At 36.2% G+C, this 16,186-nt stretch overlaps 1 protein-coding gene across 1 annotated transcript; it reads right to left on the bottom strand.

Annotated features, from left to right (window-relative positions):
• Positions 1 to 1,253: 1,253 nt before the first annotated feature.
• On the bottom strand, positions 1,254 to 16,065 carry LOC116521298 (olfactory receptor 10A7-like). Its single transcript, XM_032235984.1, has 3 exons — positions 15,975 to 16,065; positions 13,040 to 13,125; positions 1,254 to 2,213 (listed from the first exon to the last, which is right to left on the bottom strand). Exons 1-3 carry the CDS (start codon positions 16,063 to 16,065, stop codon positions 1,254 to 1,256), a joined length of 1,137 nt encoding a protein of 378 aa, XP_032091875.1.
• Positions 16,066 to 16,186: the final 121 nt, after the last annotated feature.

Genomic DNA, 16,186 nt, shown 5'->3' with positions numbered 1-16,186 from the left:
CTTCCATCTTGTGTTCCCTTATGGAAATATGGGAGGAAGTACCAGAAATCTCCTTCCTCCCTCTCTTCCCTTTCTGATTTTCCTTTCCCTTCTCCTTTTCCTTCCTCCAAGGAAGTAAGTAGCTGTTAGGGGTAGAGTAGAGAGTGAGGGATTGTGAGACTGATTGGGAAAAATCTCCCAGAACATTGAAAATGATGATCATGTGACTGCAGTAGCAGCAGCCCATTTCAGTAACTAATAGTGCTGAAGCAGGCACAATTTCACCAATTTCATTCCCTCAGGAATCATGGGTTCCAGATTTTGGACACTTTCACTTTTGGTTCAAAATTGTTGCCCTAGTCCCATGCCAAGAGTTTAGTAGTATATGGATAATATGCCTCTGGAAAAAAAATGTATTTTCAGAATACAGAAAACAAAATTGAAATGGAGTTTAGAAGTCTTCTAGTCCAACCCCCTGCTCAAAAATGAGACACTATACTGTTCTGAATAAATAACTATTCAATCTCTTCTTAAAAACTTCCAGTTATCAATATTGGAAGAGTATACTTTGCATTTCAAAGTATTTACAATCATGAATAATCTAATATGCAAATAAGAGGTATTGGATTTTATTACATTTGAATTTGGAGGCTTTTGATGAAATATTCCTAAGATATTTTCTCCATCTGGTATGCTTAGATGTGCTGAGCTATGACTTCCATATCTACCAGAAAATGGTCAGGGATACGAGGAATGTATGCAAATGTTGGGAAACACAGAGAACATAAAATTCAGCAAAAAAGGAAATGCAATGGAAGTGGGAGGAGAAATAGAGAACTATAGTGCTTTATTTTATATTAGACATACAATTTGGAGACCACTCATTAAGGTTGTCCCTGAACTTCCTGATTCTGCAAAAATAGAACACTAACATTTGAATATATTTTGGGGGAGTAGCAAACTTACCATAATTTTTTGCTGATAAAGAATGAAAAATGGATCTCTGAATTATACCACTTTGCAGACTTACATTGTTACATTTCTGCAATAAAATGAAAATTTAACAGCAGAAACTCACTTGAGTGCTTCTTTAAAAAACTCCATTATTTAAATATGTATTTACACATACACACACACACACACACACACACACACACAATCTAATCATAATTGAAGAATAGATGTGGATCAGGATAATTTTATTTAGAAAGCAGAAAAAAATAATTTCTGAATATCCTGATCTGCACATAACATTCATAGCACTACATAAGAGATTATGAAATTTTGTTGCCACATTTTCTAATTACTCTGAAGAGGGCTTCCTTCACTTCTCTGTTTCTCAAGCTATAGATAAGAGGGTTGAGCATGGGAGTCAGGACAGTATAGAATATAGAAAAGATTTTGTGTAGCTCTTTTAATGTTTCCATTTCTGGAACTATATAGACAAGAAATATTGACCCATAGAAAAGTGTCACTACAATCAGATGGGATGAACATGTGGAAAAGGCTTTCTGTTGAGCTGTTTTAGAATTGATTTGCAAGACATTATGAAGAATACAGATATATGAGGCCACTGTTATGAGAAAGGGTGGCCCTGTCCCCATAATGCCTAAAATAAATGTAGCAAGCTTTACTAAGTGTGTATTGCTACATGAAATGTTTGCTACTGGATATATATCACAAAAAAAATGATCAACTTCATTGGGTCCACAGAAGGTAAGTTCCAGCAGAAAAGAGGTTATGATAGTGTTGGTCAAGAGGCCACTCATCCAAGATGTGAGGGCCAGTTGGAGGCAGAGCCTACCATTCATGAGAATGGTGTAATGTAGTGGTTTACATATTGCCACATATCTATCATAAGACATCATTGCTAAAAGGTAGCATTCAGTGGCTGCAAAAAATCCAAAAAAATAGTATTGTATGATGCATCCATACACTGATATAGATTGATCTCCACTTATAAAACTAGCTAGCATCCTGGGCAGGATAGTTGAAATGTAACAGGTCTCTAAGCAAGACAAATTAACAAGGAAGAAATACATGGAGGTATGAAGATGCTGGTCAGTCACAACCAGTGAAACAATTAGAAGATTTCCAGCAATGGATAAAGTATAAACAGGAAGAAATAATATGAAGAGGATTATTCGCAGTTCAAGGAGATTGCCAAATCCCAGAAGGATAAATTCTGTAGTAGTTGATTGATTTTGTTCTTGTTGGTGAAAAGTAGAGTAATTCTGAAATAAAAATGAAAAATGATATTAATCTTGGTGGCCAAATCTCCATTCTTCCTTTTCTCCTTAACTCCAGGCTCTAATATTTTCTCTGAAAATGTTTTGAACGTTTAGTATATTATTCTCAGTTGTTTCCATTAAATAATGAAGATTGGATATCATATATCTGAATAGCCTAGAATTTATTTTAATTCATTTTTTAATAGATCCTCTTTTTACAAAGATACATTGGGAATTTTTTTTAGAGGCCTGCCAACCAGAATGAGTCAGAGAATTCAGGCAACAAATTGGTAAGTGAGGGTGATCATGTGTGTCACATCCTTTGGATTTTTTCAGCATGAGTTCTGCAAATATATTTTTGTGTTTTGCAGGAAATTTTTGTTCAGTTGAGGATAGCATTTGTTTCTGCAAAATAAATAAATCATCAGAATTTCTCATCTATTTTCTTGAAAATTTTGAATTTAAAGAAGGCAACTTGGCTCAGAGTTAGTGACTATAACAAATAGAGTAGTGGGAGTACTATGCCTCCCTTCTTTCCCAAAGATTAGAACTATTCTTTGAAGACTAAGTTACCTTTAAAGTTAAACTATAACCTCAGCTTCAAATAAAAAAGTTCAATTCCCCTGTCACAATCAGCCTTATACTAAATGGAAATAATTAATTGTGAACCCTTTTACAACTTATACAACTGTACAACTGTATAGTTCTTAGCCATTAGCTTTATCTGGAAAGTTTTTTTTTCATAAATTAAATATTTATAGGGTCAGATATTTATGTGGCTGTTATTTAATGTGTTACAAAACAAGTTAGTTAAAACTTGTTCATTCCTCCCATTTTAAAACATTAACTTATATAATCAACAGTTCCAAAAATTGTAAAGGAATGAAATCACTTGCTACTTCTTTATTACACCTCTTTTCATCAACTATGAAAGCAACTGTTTCTTTTTCTCCTTCTATCCTCCAGCACACAAATACAAATCTCACAAGAGACATTTCTTTGTACAAATTTGTTACAATATAATCACAATTGCATATTTGAAACTGTTGATATAGATCCAGATTCTAGAATCCTAAAAGGTGAAAATTAGAGAGGGTTACATAGGGAGAGAAGGAGCTGGACAAAACATAGATACCCCTTTCATCACTGATCCTTCTTCATTAAAAAAACAACACCTTTTCTTTATTCTACTTTTCTTTGAAGCACACCAATACTGAAATCTTGCTTGTTTCGTGTTCCATACGCACTGAAATTAATTCCAGTCTATCCAATATCATTATCTTCACAGCTATTCACTGCCCTAAAAAAATCAAACAACCCGCCCCCAATTTATCTATTTTTGTTTATGGATTTGTAAAGAATTATGACAGATATCCTTTGGATTTTTATGAAATTGATGTGTTTGATCTTCTTTCAAAAGCTTCTTCCTAATGGTTTTTATTATGCATCAGTTAATTTTATAAATTAAATTTGCTTCATTTAAGAATATATTTTCTTTTGCCCTTTTGCTGCCAATCAGTCTCATTAAAAGATTATTTTAAGATAAAGAGAAGAATATATTAATTTTCTCTACAGAATTTGAAACATATATCCTTTTATGGCTGTTTCTCCTTCTCAACAAACACACACACACACACAACACACACACACACACACACACACACACACAATCAGATATTTTATTATATAAAACAGATTTTATCCTCAGATTCTGATTCTATATCAGGCTCTATTTTTTCCCACTTTAAGACAAAGCTAGATGCAGCATTGTCCACAAGATGTGCAATTCTTTATTTTAAGGGAAAAAGAAAGGATTCTCATCAAATTTGGGACTTAGATGGAAAGTATCTTCTCTCCTTGATGTTCCTCTAGCCTAGAGCAACAGCTCTGCTTCTGACAATTTTGTATGATATGTAGAAGGGTACTGCATTACATACTCATCTCACCAGGTTCTAACTTCTAACTTTTTGCACCTGAATAACAATACTGCAATTTCCTATAAATATGTGCCAAATACTAAGTAATACAGACATATTAATTTATCATTAGAACACAAAATGCTATTTTAACCATTCCAAGTCTTCCAAAATTTGGGGAAGGAGAGATTTATCTTTTCTAATTTTTGTCTTAAAAGGGAAATGAATGAACTTATTTGTTTAGACTACCTCTTCACTTAAAAAGAAATCAAAATTTGACTTACATATTTAGAATTTGAGAAATCTCCTTATCATTACAGATTTCAAAAAATTTACAAGCTATCCTTAAGATAATAGCTTCATTTAAAAAAAAAACCCAATGTATTAAAAGTTCTGTTCTTAATTTGCATGTGAATTCAGGGAAGATATTTCATGAATTCCAGACTATTTTTGAGAAGTGTGAATTATGCCAGTGAGAAATATTACTTACTCTTTGTATAATTTTTCTCAACTCCATTTCTTTTTTAAACCCTTAAAATTACAAAGGTGAGGATGTTTGTTTTGTTAGTCAGTGACTGAAATAAAACAACTGCCTGTCTGCAGAAGGAATAATAAATATTCTATGAATTTATACCATTTAATAGTTGATTTTGTTTCTTTGCTTGTAGCATACTAATGTTATGTTCTGGATTTTTATTTTGCATGTTTTTACTTTACAATACCTAGGAAATCTACTTTTATAAAAGTTCATTAAAGTAAGTGATACATTTATTGAATTAAGTAAAACTGTTCACAGAGTACTTTTATTTACAAAGAATATGCTACTCTTCAGTTATGACAAAAATAATAGTTATATGTTATACAACTATTGTCTGTCTGCATATTAACTTTCAATTAAATATTTATATCCTCATAAAACTCAGATTATATAAATAAAATATATTCTGCTTTGAATACATAACACAGAATATGATGAATATGTAAAGATTTACCTCTGAACTGCTTAGATTCCTAGGTGGGATCTCGGTGATGTTCCATTCATGTTCCATCCCAAAGATATGTGTTTTGTATCTTTAAATCCAAATTTTTGTTTTAAATGGTCCTAAAATCTTTCTTAGTTTTCCTTTCATGCAGTATATGAACATACTTAATCATTCAATGATTATGCACACCTAATTCTCTAGATATATATTTGAAATTGCTTCAAAATAAAAGTCTATGATTTACTTTCTGTGTTAATTACCAAAAGCACAGCAGAATTTAGTTATCTTTGAGATCCAGATAGGGCAGAGAGTGAAAAAAAAATCTGGACCCTGGTATCTCATTCTCAATAGATAATTTTTGAATGAAGATTTTGGAAACAATAACTTCAACTATTCTACATCTGTGGCAATGATAAACAATGTTTGCTAAACTTAAGTCCATGCTTAAGTTCTTTCTCATGCTGTAAATCAATCATTTGTATTTAATTACTTCAACACCGAAGTAACCAGTAAAAAACTAAAGGTTCTAAATGTTTGATATTGAAAAAACCTTCCACCTTCTAATAATTCAAAGCATATGAAATCAGTTGCTCTAGATGAGTTAAAGAGAAATTTCTTTCATAATTAGGTTCTTATCTCCTGATAAATTAGTTGGGTACTAAAATGTCAGTTTGCAAGAAATTCTGGGAGTTCTGCCAAGCGTCTCAAACTATTTTTAGTCTATTGAAATTCCTGCAGTGGGAGATATTATAAATCAAGCAAGAGAAACAAAGCAATATTCAGTTAAGAAAAGTTTCATGTCTATTTATTAATATCATTATCATCGAAGTTATTTGCCAAACAACTTGTAGGTCAAATCAATTCTGATCTTATGTTAGGATGCTTTTAATTGGCTTTCCATATTGATTATCATTATTTCCTTAAGGTATAAATTAAAATTCTCCTTCAAATTAACTTGACTTATCCACTTGGTTTTCTTGACAATAGTACAAAAATTATTTTGGATTGTCTTCTTTCAGGATGTTTCTTAAATGTCTAATGTTCACTGCATGTTTGGAATTGACTTTACTTTCTGAATTCAGATGGATCATCTGTAATTTATAAATCACAATTGTGAAGTAACTATCCTCTGCTACCAAATGTGATGTTCCCGTGGGTCGTCCATGAGGCCAATGTTGAGAAAAGACAGGACACGAACTTTCTCGAGATGGAGCGACCCAGATTGGGGGTCTGAGAGCCCCTTTTATTGGGATAGAACAAAGGCAGGAGGAGCAATAGCATGTGATTAAAGACAGCCTGTAAAACTACAATTTCTAATCTACTGCTCAGGGAAGTTCTGTCTATATATGGTCATATCCTGGTCAGGATGTTTTGTTATGAACTATCAGGATGTTATGTTCTGCACTATCAGGATATCAGGATGTTATGGAGTTCTAGGAGTTTGTTTTCTCCTGTGTGATTCAGCGTGGCTCTGCAGGCCCTAGTATGAACTAGGCCATGGAGGACACACACCTACACAAGGAACTCCATGTGGTTGACAATGTGAATATTCTTCTGTGGAGCCAAGCTAGAGAGTATATTCTTACACATAGTTACTAAAGAGGGTACACATTGAATACAGCAACATAACAGTATCAGCAAAGCAACAAGGGTTATAATGGTCTTGGAAACATTTCCCAACCAGTTAAAATTTGGTAACCAAGAGGTCATCCAATCCCACCAGGAGTCCGAGGCCTTATGTGTTTGTCCAACTGTTTGAACGGTATCATGTAATTTGTCCACACTGGTTTCAATTTGTTCGGACTGGTTCAAATAATGACAATAGGTAGCATTCAACCAAACACATAGTAGGGGGACCTGCGGCGAAAGATGGGGTAGCCGGTCGGGGGAGTGGAGGGTAGAGGGTGCTCTGCTCTGTTTTCCAGGTCAGAGACAGAGACAGCCTCAAGCTGTGGTTCCTGCTGGTTGGTCATGGTCAGGCTGCTTCTGTGTTTGTGTAGGTGGTTGTATAGGTGGTTTTGGCAAATATGGTCTTACATGCCGTCCTGGAGTCCAAAGAACTTTGTCTTTTAGTTGGATTGCAGCATAATTCCTTTCCCAGGTAATCAGGTCAGCAGGTCCTCGCCATGTCAAGTGAGGCAAGTAGCGATAGTAGACAGGTGGACAGGAGGTGTCTGCAGTAGGTGGGGCTGCAAAATGATGAGTCGCTGCCGAGGATGGTGGGCTGCCGGTGTGTTGCACTGCTGGGAGGCCAGGGGGCATTTTCCCCTATTGCCAATATATCTGTCCAGGGCATGTTTTAATGTCTGGTTGGCGCGCTCAGCCAACGCCTGAACCTGGCTGTTATAAGGAATGCCAAATTTATGCACAATGCCCCATTGGTTACAAAAGGCAGCAAAGGCTGCACCTGTGTGAGCGGGGCCATTGTCTGTTTTTAATTCTTTTGGGCGTCCCAGCGATGCAAAGGTCCGAATACAATGATTAATAACATGTTTGGTGGCTTCACCCCTTTGTGGGGTAGCAAACAAGAAGCCAGTATCTATGATTACATGTAGATACTTTCAAGGAGCAAAGGATGGATATTGGGTAACATGCATTTGCCAAATTTGGCAACACTCTGTCCCCCTGGGGTTTACCCCCATAGGGAGAGGGTTTGCCTGCTGGCTACAGGTAGGGCATTGTTGAATAATTGCTGATGCCTCCGCCGACGTAAGGCCAAATTGTTTTATGAGCGCTTTATTATTCTGGTGAAAGTAAGAGTGGCTATCCCAAGGTGTGATAGCAGAACAAATATTGACATGGGGTGGGGGCTGATGCCGCAGCGTCAGCAACATCATTGCCCTCCTGGAGAGGCCCAGGGAAAGGCTGATGACTTCAGATATGGGAGACATGGAAAAAATAACAGCGAGAGGAGACAAGACCTTGTAAAGTGAGATACAGAGACAAAAGTTGTGAATCAATAGAAGAAGAGAGATAAGACTCATACAAAGAGGTTATAATCTGAGTCACATAAAGACTATCAAGAATTAAGTTAAACGGTTGTTTGTATCAAATAACTGAAAGGCCAAGATGGAAGCGGCCAATTCATCTCTTTGAGCAGATTTTTGTGGCTCTGTGAGCTGGGTGTGCCATGTACCACCCTCCTGCCAGGCACATGCTCCCTGATGTTTGCTCCCATCGGCAAAGACAGTTATAGCGTCTTTGATAGGAAAAAAGCTGTTGAAGGAGGCTTCCACTGGAGCGGAAGGGCTTTTGTAATTAGGGCTGCAAAAAGGGCGGGTGTCTGAGAAATAGTGGACAAGTGTCATGAGATCACATTCTTGGGGAATCAAATTTGGATTGGGGAGGCCGCACTGCAGCGCTCCCATGGGTTGGAGAATTTTATTAACAGCCCGCAAATCATGCAAAAAACGCCATTTACCAGATTTCTTTTTTATAACAAACACAGGGGTTAAAGGGCTGTGGGATTTCACTTTCTCTTTCCCTCTTTTCCATTCTTCTGTCACTTTCACTCTGTTTCTTTCTTCCTCTCTCCCACTCTTTCATCACTTTCTCTGTACTCTCTACTGCCAAACCTTTCCCCATAATTTACCTACTTTTCTAGTTTCCTTACTGGAGCCCTCGCTCACTCAAACACACACACACACAAACTTACACATGCACAAAACCATTTTTCTCCATTCCAATTCGGATCCTATAAATCAATTGCTCTGTGAAACATCTGTGAAAAGAATTCCAAGGGCTTCCCAGGGGGCCGTGGCCTGCAGAGGCCCCGTATCAAACCCATCCCCTCCCCTTAGCTGAGGGGCGGTAACATTGTTGGACAGACCCTTGGCAATTGCCTTGTTAATCTCTCTAAGGTATTCGGAGGTCCAAATGGCAAACTGAGAGGGGGTAAGAAGCATGCCGAGGAGAAGTTTCCAATCCTCCAGCACGTAGGGGTCCCCTGACAAAAGGTTTCGGAACAGTCCTTTGCAGTACGGGGATTGCACCCCATAGGTGGAAACGGCTTGCTTAAGATCCTTAAGAGCTCTATGGGGGATTGAGTTATGAGTGGGCACAACCCCCCAGCCGCATTGGTTTGAAAGGAAACGGGGAAACAATCCTCTGCCAATTCCATGTCCCCTTGATTGTAAGCATTGCGCAGAGCGTCTTGGAGAGCGCTACGCCACACTTGCGGGGTGGGGGAAGGGGCGGAAGGGAGAGGAGAAACCTTCTCGTCCAGAGGGGCCGGGGGAGGTGGAGGGGTCTCGGAGAGGGCCATTGCCTGGCCAGCAGGAGGGGCGATCTCCTCATAGCGCGGGGGAGATGTTGCCAAAGGCTTAAAAGCAGCCCCCTGCATATCTTCCTCATGAATTTGAAGGCATCTTACAAGAAATCTCCAAGTGGTGAGAACTTCTGGCGGGGCCCGAGGTTCCTTATGAAAATAAACACCCAATTGGAGCCATAAGGAGACTTTAAGAGAGCCCTTCTCTGGGTAAATGGGACAATTCTCATAGATGTAAGCCAATAGAGAGAGGAACTGTTTTTTCGGGGGAATGGGAAGCAAGCGAACTGCTGCTTGAGAGATTGCAATGGGAAGCAGGCGATCTGCCGCTTGAGAGATTGCAATGGAGAATTTGGGGAAATCTCGAAGCTCCTGCAGGTGTGCAGTCTGAGCCTTCGAGAAGCCTGAGCCCATACTCACGATTTGGGAGGGTTCTCCGTTCGCTAACGGCTGGCCCTGGTTGCGAGACTTTGCCAAGTGAAAGGCTGGTGACACAGGAAAATCACGTCACTTCTATCACGTCGCATCACGTCTATCACGTCGGTCACGTCAATCACATCAATCATGTCAATCACGTCGGGGTCACCAAATGTGAAGTAACCATCCTCTGCTACCAAATGTGATGTTCCCGTGGGTCGTCCATGAGGCCAATGTTGAGAAAAGACAGGACACGAACTTTCTTGAGATGGAGCGACCCAGATTGGGGGTCTGAGAGCCCCTTTTATTGGGATAGAACAAAGGCAGGAGGAGCAATAGCATGTGATTAAAGACAGCCTGTAAAACTACAATTTCTAATCTACTGCTCAGGGAAGTTCTGTCTATATATGGTCATATCCTGGTCAGGATGTTTTGTTATGAACTATCAGGATGTTATGTTCTGCACTATCAGGATATCAGGATGTTATGGAGTTCTAGGAGTTTGTTTTCTCCTGTGTGATTCAGCGTGGCTCTGCAGGCCCTAGTATGAACTAGGCCATGGAGGACACACACCTACACAAGGAACTATATTACAACACACAATTCTTCATCTTGAAATATCAAATGAGAATTCTACCATACCTTTGAAATATTTTTTTTATTCCTAGACAGGGAATGAAAACAAAACAAAATGGAAACAATCTGAAACAATCTGAAAACTATGAAATATTTCACCTAAATCAACATGACATATTAAACTGTACAGACGTTTTTAGTCCAATATCCATTAATTTAAACTTGCCAATGGTTAGGAATTAAAGAGTTTCAACCCAACTTTAGAAGATGCTATGGAGATTTTCAAAATTCTGAGACACCAAATAATTTTATGGCTCTTTACTACTCTTGGTCTTTCTTATCACTATAGTTGTATAATGGCAAACCTATGGCATGTGTGCCACAGGTGGCATGTGGAACCATATTTGCTGACACACAAGCCATCAACTCTGATGCGCATGCACATGCCAGCCAGCTGATTTTAAGCCTTCTGGAGAGCCAGGAGAAGCCATTTATTTACCTTTCCAGGATTCAGGAAAGCCTCTAGAGCCTGGGAAGACCCAATGGGCCAACTGGAAGTTCAGGAATGATCCAGTTCTGGTTTCCGGAGGGCTTCCGGGGGGCCAGAGGGAGCATTTTCACTGTGCCCAAGGTTCAGGAAATCACATTTAATTTGAAAAGTTTTATTCAAATATCTACATATTTAGCTCCTCTAAATGTCAACATGAGTAGCTGTGACCCAAAATTGGTTTAAGATAGGTAATAGTAACTCACAGTTTTCATTATCCATAGATTACCAGAAGCTCTTTTTTCCAGTCTTTAGAATTTTCAAAACTTTCACCATCAAATTTTGAAGGCATAAGCTCCATTAATTTTTAAGAGAAAAATATAAAAGTTTAGATTGGTTTACCATATTTTTAAAAAATCAAAGGAAATAAATATTTATATCCATATAATAAGGATTTAAGTTGACATTGGAACTTTAAAATAGAACATAAAAAAAGCATTATACATGAACACTTAAAACAAAATAGCAATATCTAGCAATTAGATTGAAATTTTAAAATAAAAAGTAAAATTCAGACAAAATCATAAAAATCAATGTAATAATTTAATATAAATCCCTAAATATTTGCATATTCATTTGATCATGTAATAATATATTTTAAAATAATATTAAATTTATATTTTTATAAATGAAATATTTTTTTTAAAAAATCACATATTTAATTTGAAAAGTTTTATTCAAATATCTATATATTTAGCTGCTATGCTTGCAAAAATAAACCTCAACCAGTCATAATAAAATGGTATGAATTAATGAATCCATATTTTTTATATCATTGATAAAGTTCTTACTCTATCCTTCTCAGGAGGAGTCTTTAAAATAAAATTGTTTGATGGATTATCGTTATTAAAAAACCTTTTATTTTTTTAAAAAACCCTTTGATCTATTGATATTTATGTGATATTTCAGTCCATGCCCAAACTATGTATTGTGTTGTCTCAGATTATAAATACCATGAGGTATTATACATTTTCAAGGAAAAAACAATAATGTCAAACTCTTTTGTATTCTACTGATCTGTGTACCATAACTCTCAAACTATAACTACTACTTTTGCTCTAAGGGCTCCATGAAAAAAATTACAAAATTAGTCAAGATGCTTCGAAACAAAATTGGGAGTCTCTGCTGTAAATAAATGTCAATAAATAGATTTAATCAAACATGATAGCATCTCATTCTATTTTGAGGTTGCTTAATGTCTAGAATGTAATGGCCAATATAGTTAAATCAAAACAATTGATTTACAGTTATTATTCCAGACCATGTCCATATTTTCTAATATAACATTTTATCACCTATTTTTGAAGTGGAGTTTTTTCTACGAAAACTTAAGTAGAGTAGAATTTTATTGAGGTCAGTGATCATGATATAATATAGCTCAATACTACAACTAGATCACATGTCTATTATGATTAATACATCTATACACATATATATCCTTCTGACTAGGCATATTTTTTTGGTTGATCATTCATGAGATTCAGTATCAAAATGAATCAATGTACCAGCATAGCCCAATTTGTCTTTTATTGCATGTAAAGGACTTTCTTTCTCTGTATGTTGATTTCTAAATAAATCCATAGAAGTAAGCAGGTAGGTATTCAGTAATTGTTCAGTCTGTATAAATTTCACCATCATTTTAGCCATTGTCTATCCACTGCAGGATGAAGGTCTCTTCCACATGTTTCCAATATGGTCCTGAGCTTTCTTTTACCAATTGCACCCACAATATTTGATGATGTCATTAATCCATCTTGTTTTAGATCTCTTTCATGGAAGCTTTTTACCAAGTTGGATCTGTTCTGTGACTACCTTGGTCTCCCTCCTATGAGTTCTCCTTTCTATGTGACTAACCCATTTCCATTTCAATTCTTTTACTCTCTTGAGAATATTATATACTTTCATTTGTTCTCTAATACATGTGCAAATCTTTCTATCTTGTCTTGCAATGCCAAGCATGTATCTTTTCATAGTTATTTCTGCCAACCACATTTAACATGCTGTTCCATTTCCCTTATAGTATCACCTACCATTGAGATCCATTGGCCAAGGTATATGTAGTGGTCTACTATGATTATTTTTCTCTAGACATAACATTTTTTTGTTGAATTTCTTAACATAACCTGGCTCTTCTTCAGGTTTATTTTTAAGCCAATTGATTCTCCTGCTTTGTGCAACTCTTTTATAAGTCTTTGTAGCTCTTCTGGGTCTTAAGAGAAGAGAACAACATAAGCTGAAAGTCTTACATGATTTAAATATGTGCCATTGATTTTTATTCGATCTTTTGCCCAATCTAGTTTGAGAAATACTTCTTCAAGGCAGGCTGTGAAAAGGATACATGATATTATTGTTGTTACCACTTTAAGATCATTAATGCAAATCATCACCATTGTTTTTTTTCATATATTGAATGTGGTAAATTTATATTAGCAATGTCTACACCTTGGTTGAGCAATGCATTAATTATGGATTACTGGAATACTGAGTCAAATGCCTTTTTGTAGTCAATGAAAACCATGCACATATGCATGGTGTACTCACTGTGCCTTTCAATGACTTGCTGAAAAACCTAGGTGTGCTGTAGCCATTTCTGAACTCTGCCTGCTTCTTTGGCTATGCATAGTTTAATATTTTCAATTCTTTTTGTTATTATCTTGCTTAAAACTTTATGATGACTGAAAGAATATAAATGATAAAATAAATAACCAATTTATGTCCTTATTTTACCTCATGAAATTTTAGAAGACCTCTTGCTATATAGATTTCCTTTGACTAAAATACCTTATATTGGTCTATCAACATTTCACATTCCAAAGGGAGCAAATTAGATGTTCCTCAATAATTTTATAAAAAATTATTGAATTATTTTATGAAAAATTTCTAAATTGTTGATTTACTTGCAGCACATCAGGCAATAACATAGAAAAGTTACCTCAAATTGCCAAGATAACATTAGCATATAAACATAATTTCTATTATGAACCTGGCATTGTAATACCTTCCAGGATGCATGTAGTTACACCTTGTCATGACCCTGCTTTCAATAGCTTTCAATAAGAAACAAGGAAAGGAAGGAAGGAAGGAAGGAGGGAGGGAGGGAGGGAGGGAAGGAAGGAAGGAAGGAAAGGAAGAACTGTTGAATACTTAATTTAATTACCAAGGGAAGACTGTCCTATCCTTTACTGAATCAATTTGGCAAAGATCAACTAAACCTTTAGTTTGAGATTGTTTAACTGAAATTCCTGTATTGATCCAGGAGTTGGACTTAATTACCTGAATACCATTTTAACTTTATGACTCAATGGTCTTTTCTATTATTTTGTCACGCTAACAAGTAACAGTACTTGTTAGTTACTTTTGTCAAGTAACAGTAATGATAGGAGGATCAGTAAAGCTCTACAGAAAAAGAAATTGGGAAAATCAATCAACAAAGTGAGAAACAAAAGGGAAAAGTATGGATAGAGAACCAGAGACCTGGAGGAGCAGAGTTAATCTGGAAGAGCAATTTTGGACATCTTTTAAAGAAATGAATCAAGAACAAGCATGTGTTTTAGTATTGTTGCCAGATGGCACTAATACATTCATATGGTATGATGACCTGCAAGTAGTTATCACTGTACAAATAAAAGGAAAACTATTAAATCATGGATTTAAGAAAGACCCTGGATGACTTCTAGTATAACATTTGCCCAGGCCAGGTAACCTCATATCATTACAGACAAATGATTATTTACCATCTTTAAAGTAATCATGGAGAAAGAAGGAACATTAACATATCTGTAGACTTGGGAATTTGATTGAATCATACATGTTTTTCTGGAAGCCAAAGAAGAAACAACTCCCCAAGCTCATCTCTTCAGAGTATGTTAGATAAGCTCCCCGTTGGGAGAGCGAGTGCATTCAGAGAAACATTGTGAGAGTTGTGTTAGAGAACACACAAACCAGCATACATAGACACTGCAGTTTAAATAGGCTTTTACTTTTGTAGAAATAGAGGTATCAGAGTCCAACAAACAGTCCAAGTCATACACAATCAGTCATCAATGTCTTTCAGTTAAAGGATAATCCAAATAACATAGTCCATAAACATACAAACAGTCCGGTACTCAAAGTTTGCTAGCAGTTGCAAAACTTACAATAGCTCATGGCACTTTCTAACAGCCAGCTTCCAAAACACTGAGATCAGATCAATCCAACATCTAACAAAACAGAGAGTGAACAGTCATTCTGGCTCCCTCTTATGGCCAATTGAGGAAAACAGCAACCAATCACATTTTATAGTATGATTTAAAGAAACAGGTATAACATTGTTACATGATTTATATATTGCCAACCAAACCATTAGATTATATTCCTAACCTTCTCCCCTTTAGATAGGACAATATATAAATTTTACAATCTTAATCTGTATTCCTCACAACAACGTTTATGTTTCATAGTTCCTTGGGCTTTGGTAAAGTGGTCTGAAATGTTATCTTCAGACATGCACTACTCCAGTGAAACTAATTTACTATTCACACTTTGCCTTACATTCAGATATCTTATATCAGGGTGTTTTGACCTAGTTTTTACAACAAGGTTGGATGCCATCTGAATTGCTGCTTGATTGTCTTCATGAACAACAATAGGCTCTTGTATGTCAATCCCCATATCAAGTAGGAGTTGGTTATAGCAAACCAAATCCGTACATAATAATGATAGACATAAGAATTCAGCCTCCATAGTTGATAGACTTAAATGTTTTTTGTCTAATAGACCGCCATCCAATTAGTGCTTTTCCCAGGAATACAACAAACCCTGATGTTAATTTCCGTGTAGACACATCTGTAGCAAAACTTGCATCAGCATATGCAGTTAAGCTCAGATCATCTTTAGGTTCTAAATACAATGCATAATACATTGTTTGCTTAAGATATCTTAATATCCTCTTAGCAGCTTGTAAGTGCCTTTCAGTAGGTTAAGCATTAAACCTGGCTAGTTGATTTACACTATATGCTATGTCAGGCCTTGACCAATTACTCAGATACGATAAGCTACCAATCAATGATTGATAAATACCTTTATCAAACACAGGGCTTTTTACAGCATCATGGCTAGATTCCTGACCTATTGGAGTTTTAGTTGGTTTACACAGTTCCATCCTAAACATTCCGAGTAGCTGGTTAATCTTCTTAGTTTGTGAGATTTTGTATCCTCCCCTAGTTTTATCTATCTTTAAACCAAGATATTATTTATCTCACCAAGATGTTTTATACCGAATTGCGTCCTTA

The sequence above is a fragment of the Thamnophis elegans genome, chromosome Z (assembly GCF_009769535.1).
Source record: "Thamnophis elegans isolate rThaEle1 chromosome Z, rThaEle1.pri, whole genome shotgun sequence".
Taxonomy (NCBI): domain Eukaryota; kingdom Metazoa; phylum Chordata; class Lepidosauria; order Squamata; family Colubridae; genus Thamnophis; species Thamnophis elegans.
Note: the sequence above shows the minus strand (reverse complement) of the source record. Positions and strands in the feature narration are given on the sequence as shown.

Coding starts and splice junctions, on each gene's coding strand:
- LOC116521298 (XM_032235984.1), bottom strand. CDS start 16,065: ATGTTTAGGATGGAACTGTGTAAACCAACTAAAACTCCAATAGGTCAG. Junction 13,126..15,974: donor AAGCCCTGTGTTTGATAAAG/GTATTTATCAAT, acceptor TCTTCTCTTAAG/ACCCAGAAGAGCTACAAAGA. Junction 2,214..13,039: donor TAAACCTGAAGAAGAGCCAG/GTTATGTTAAGA, acceptor TTTTTATTTCAG/AATTACTCTACTTTTCACCA.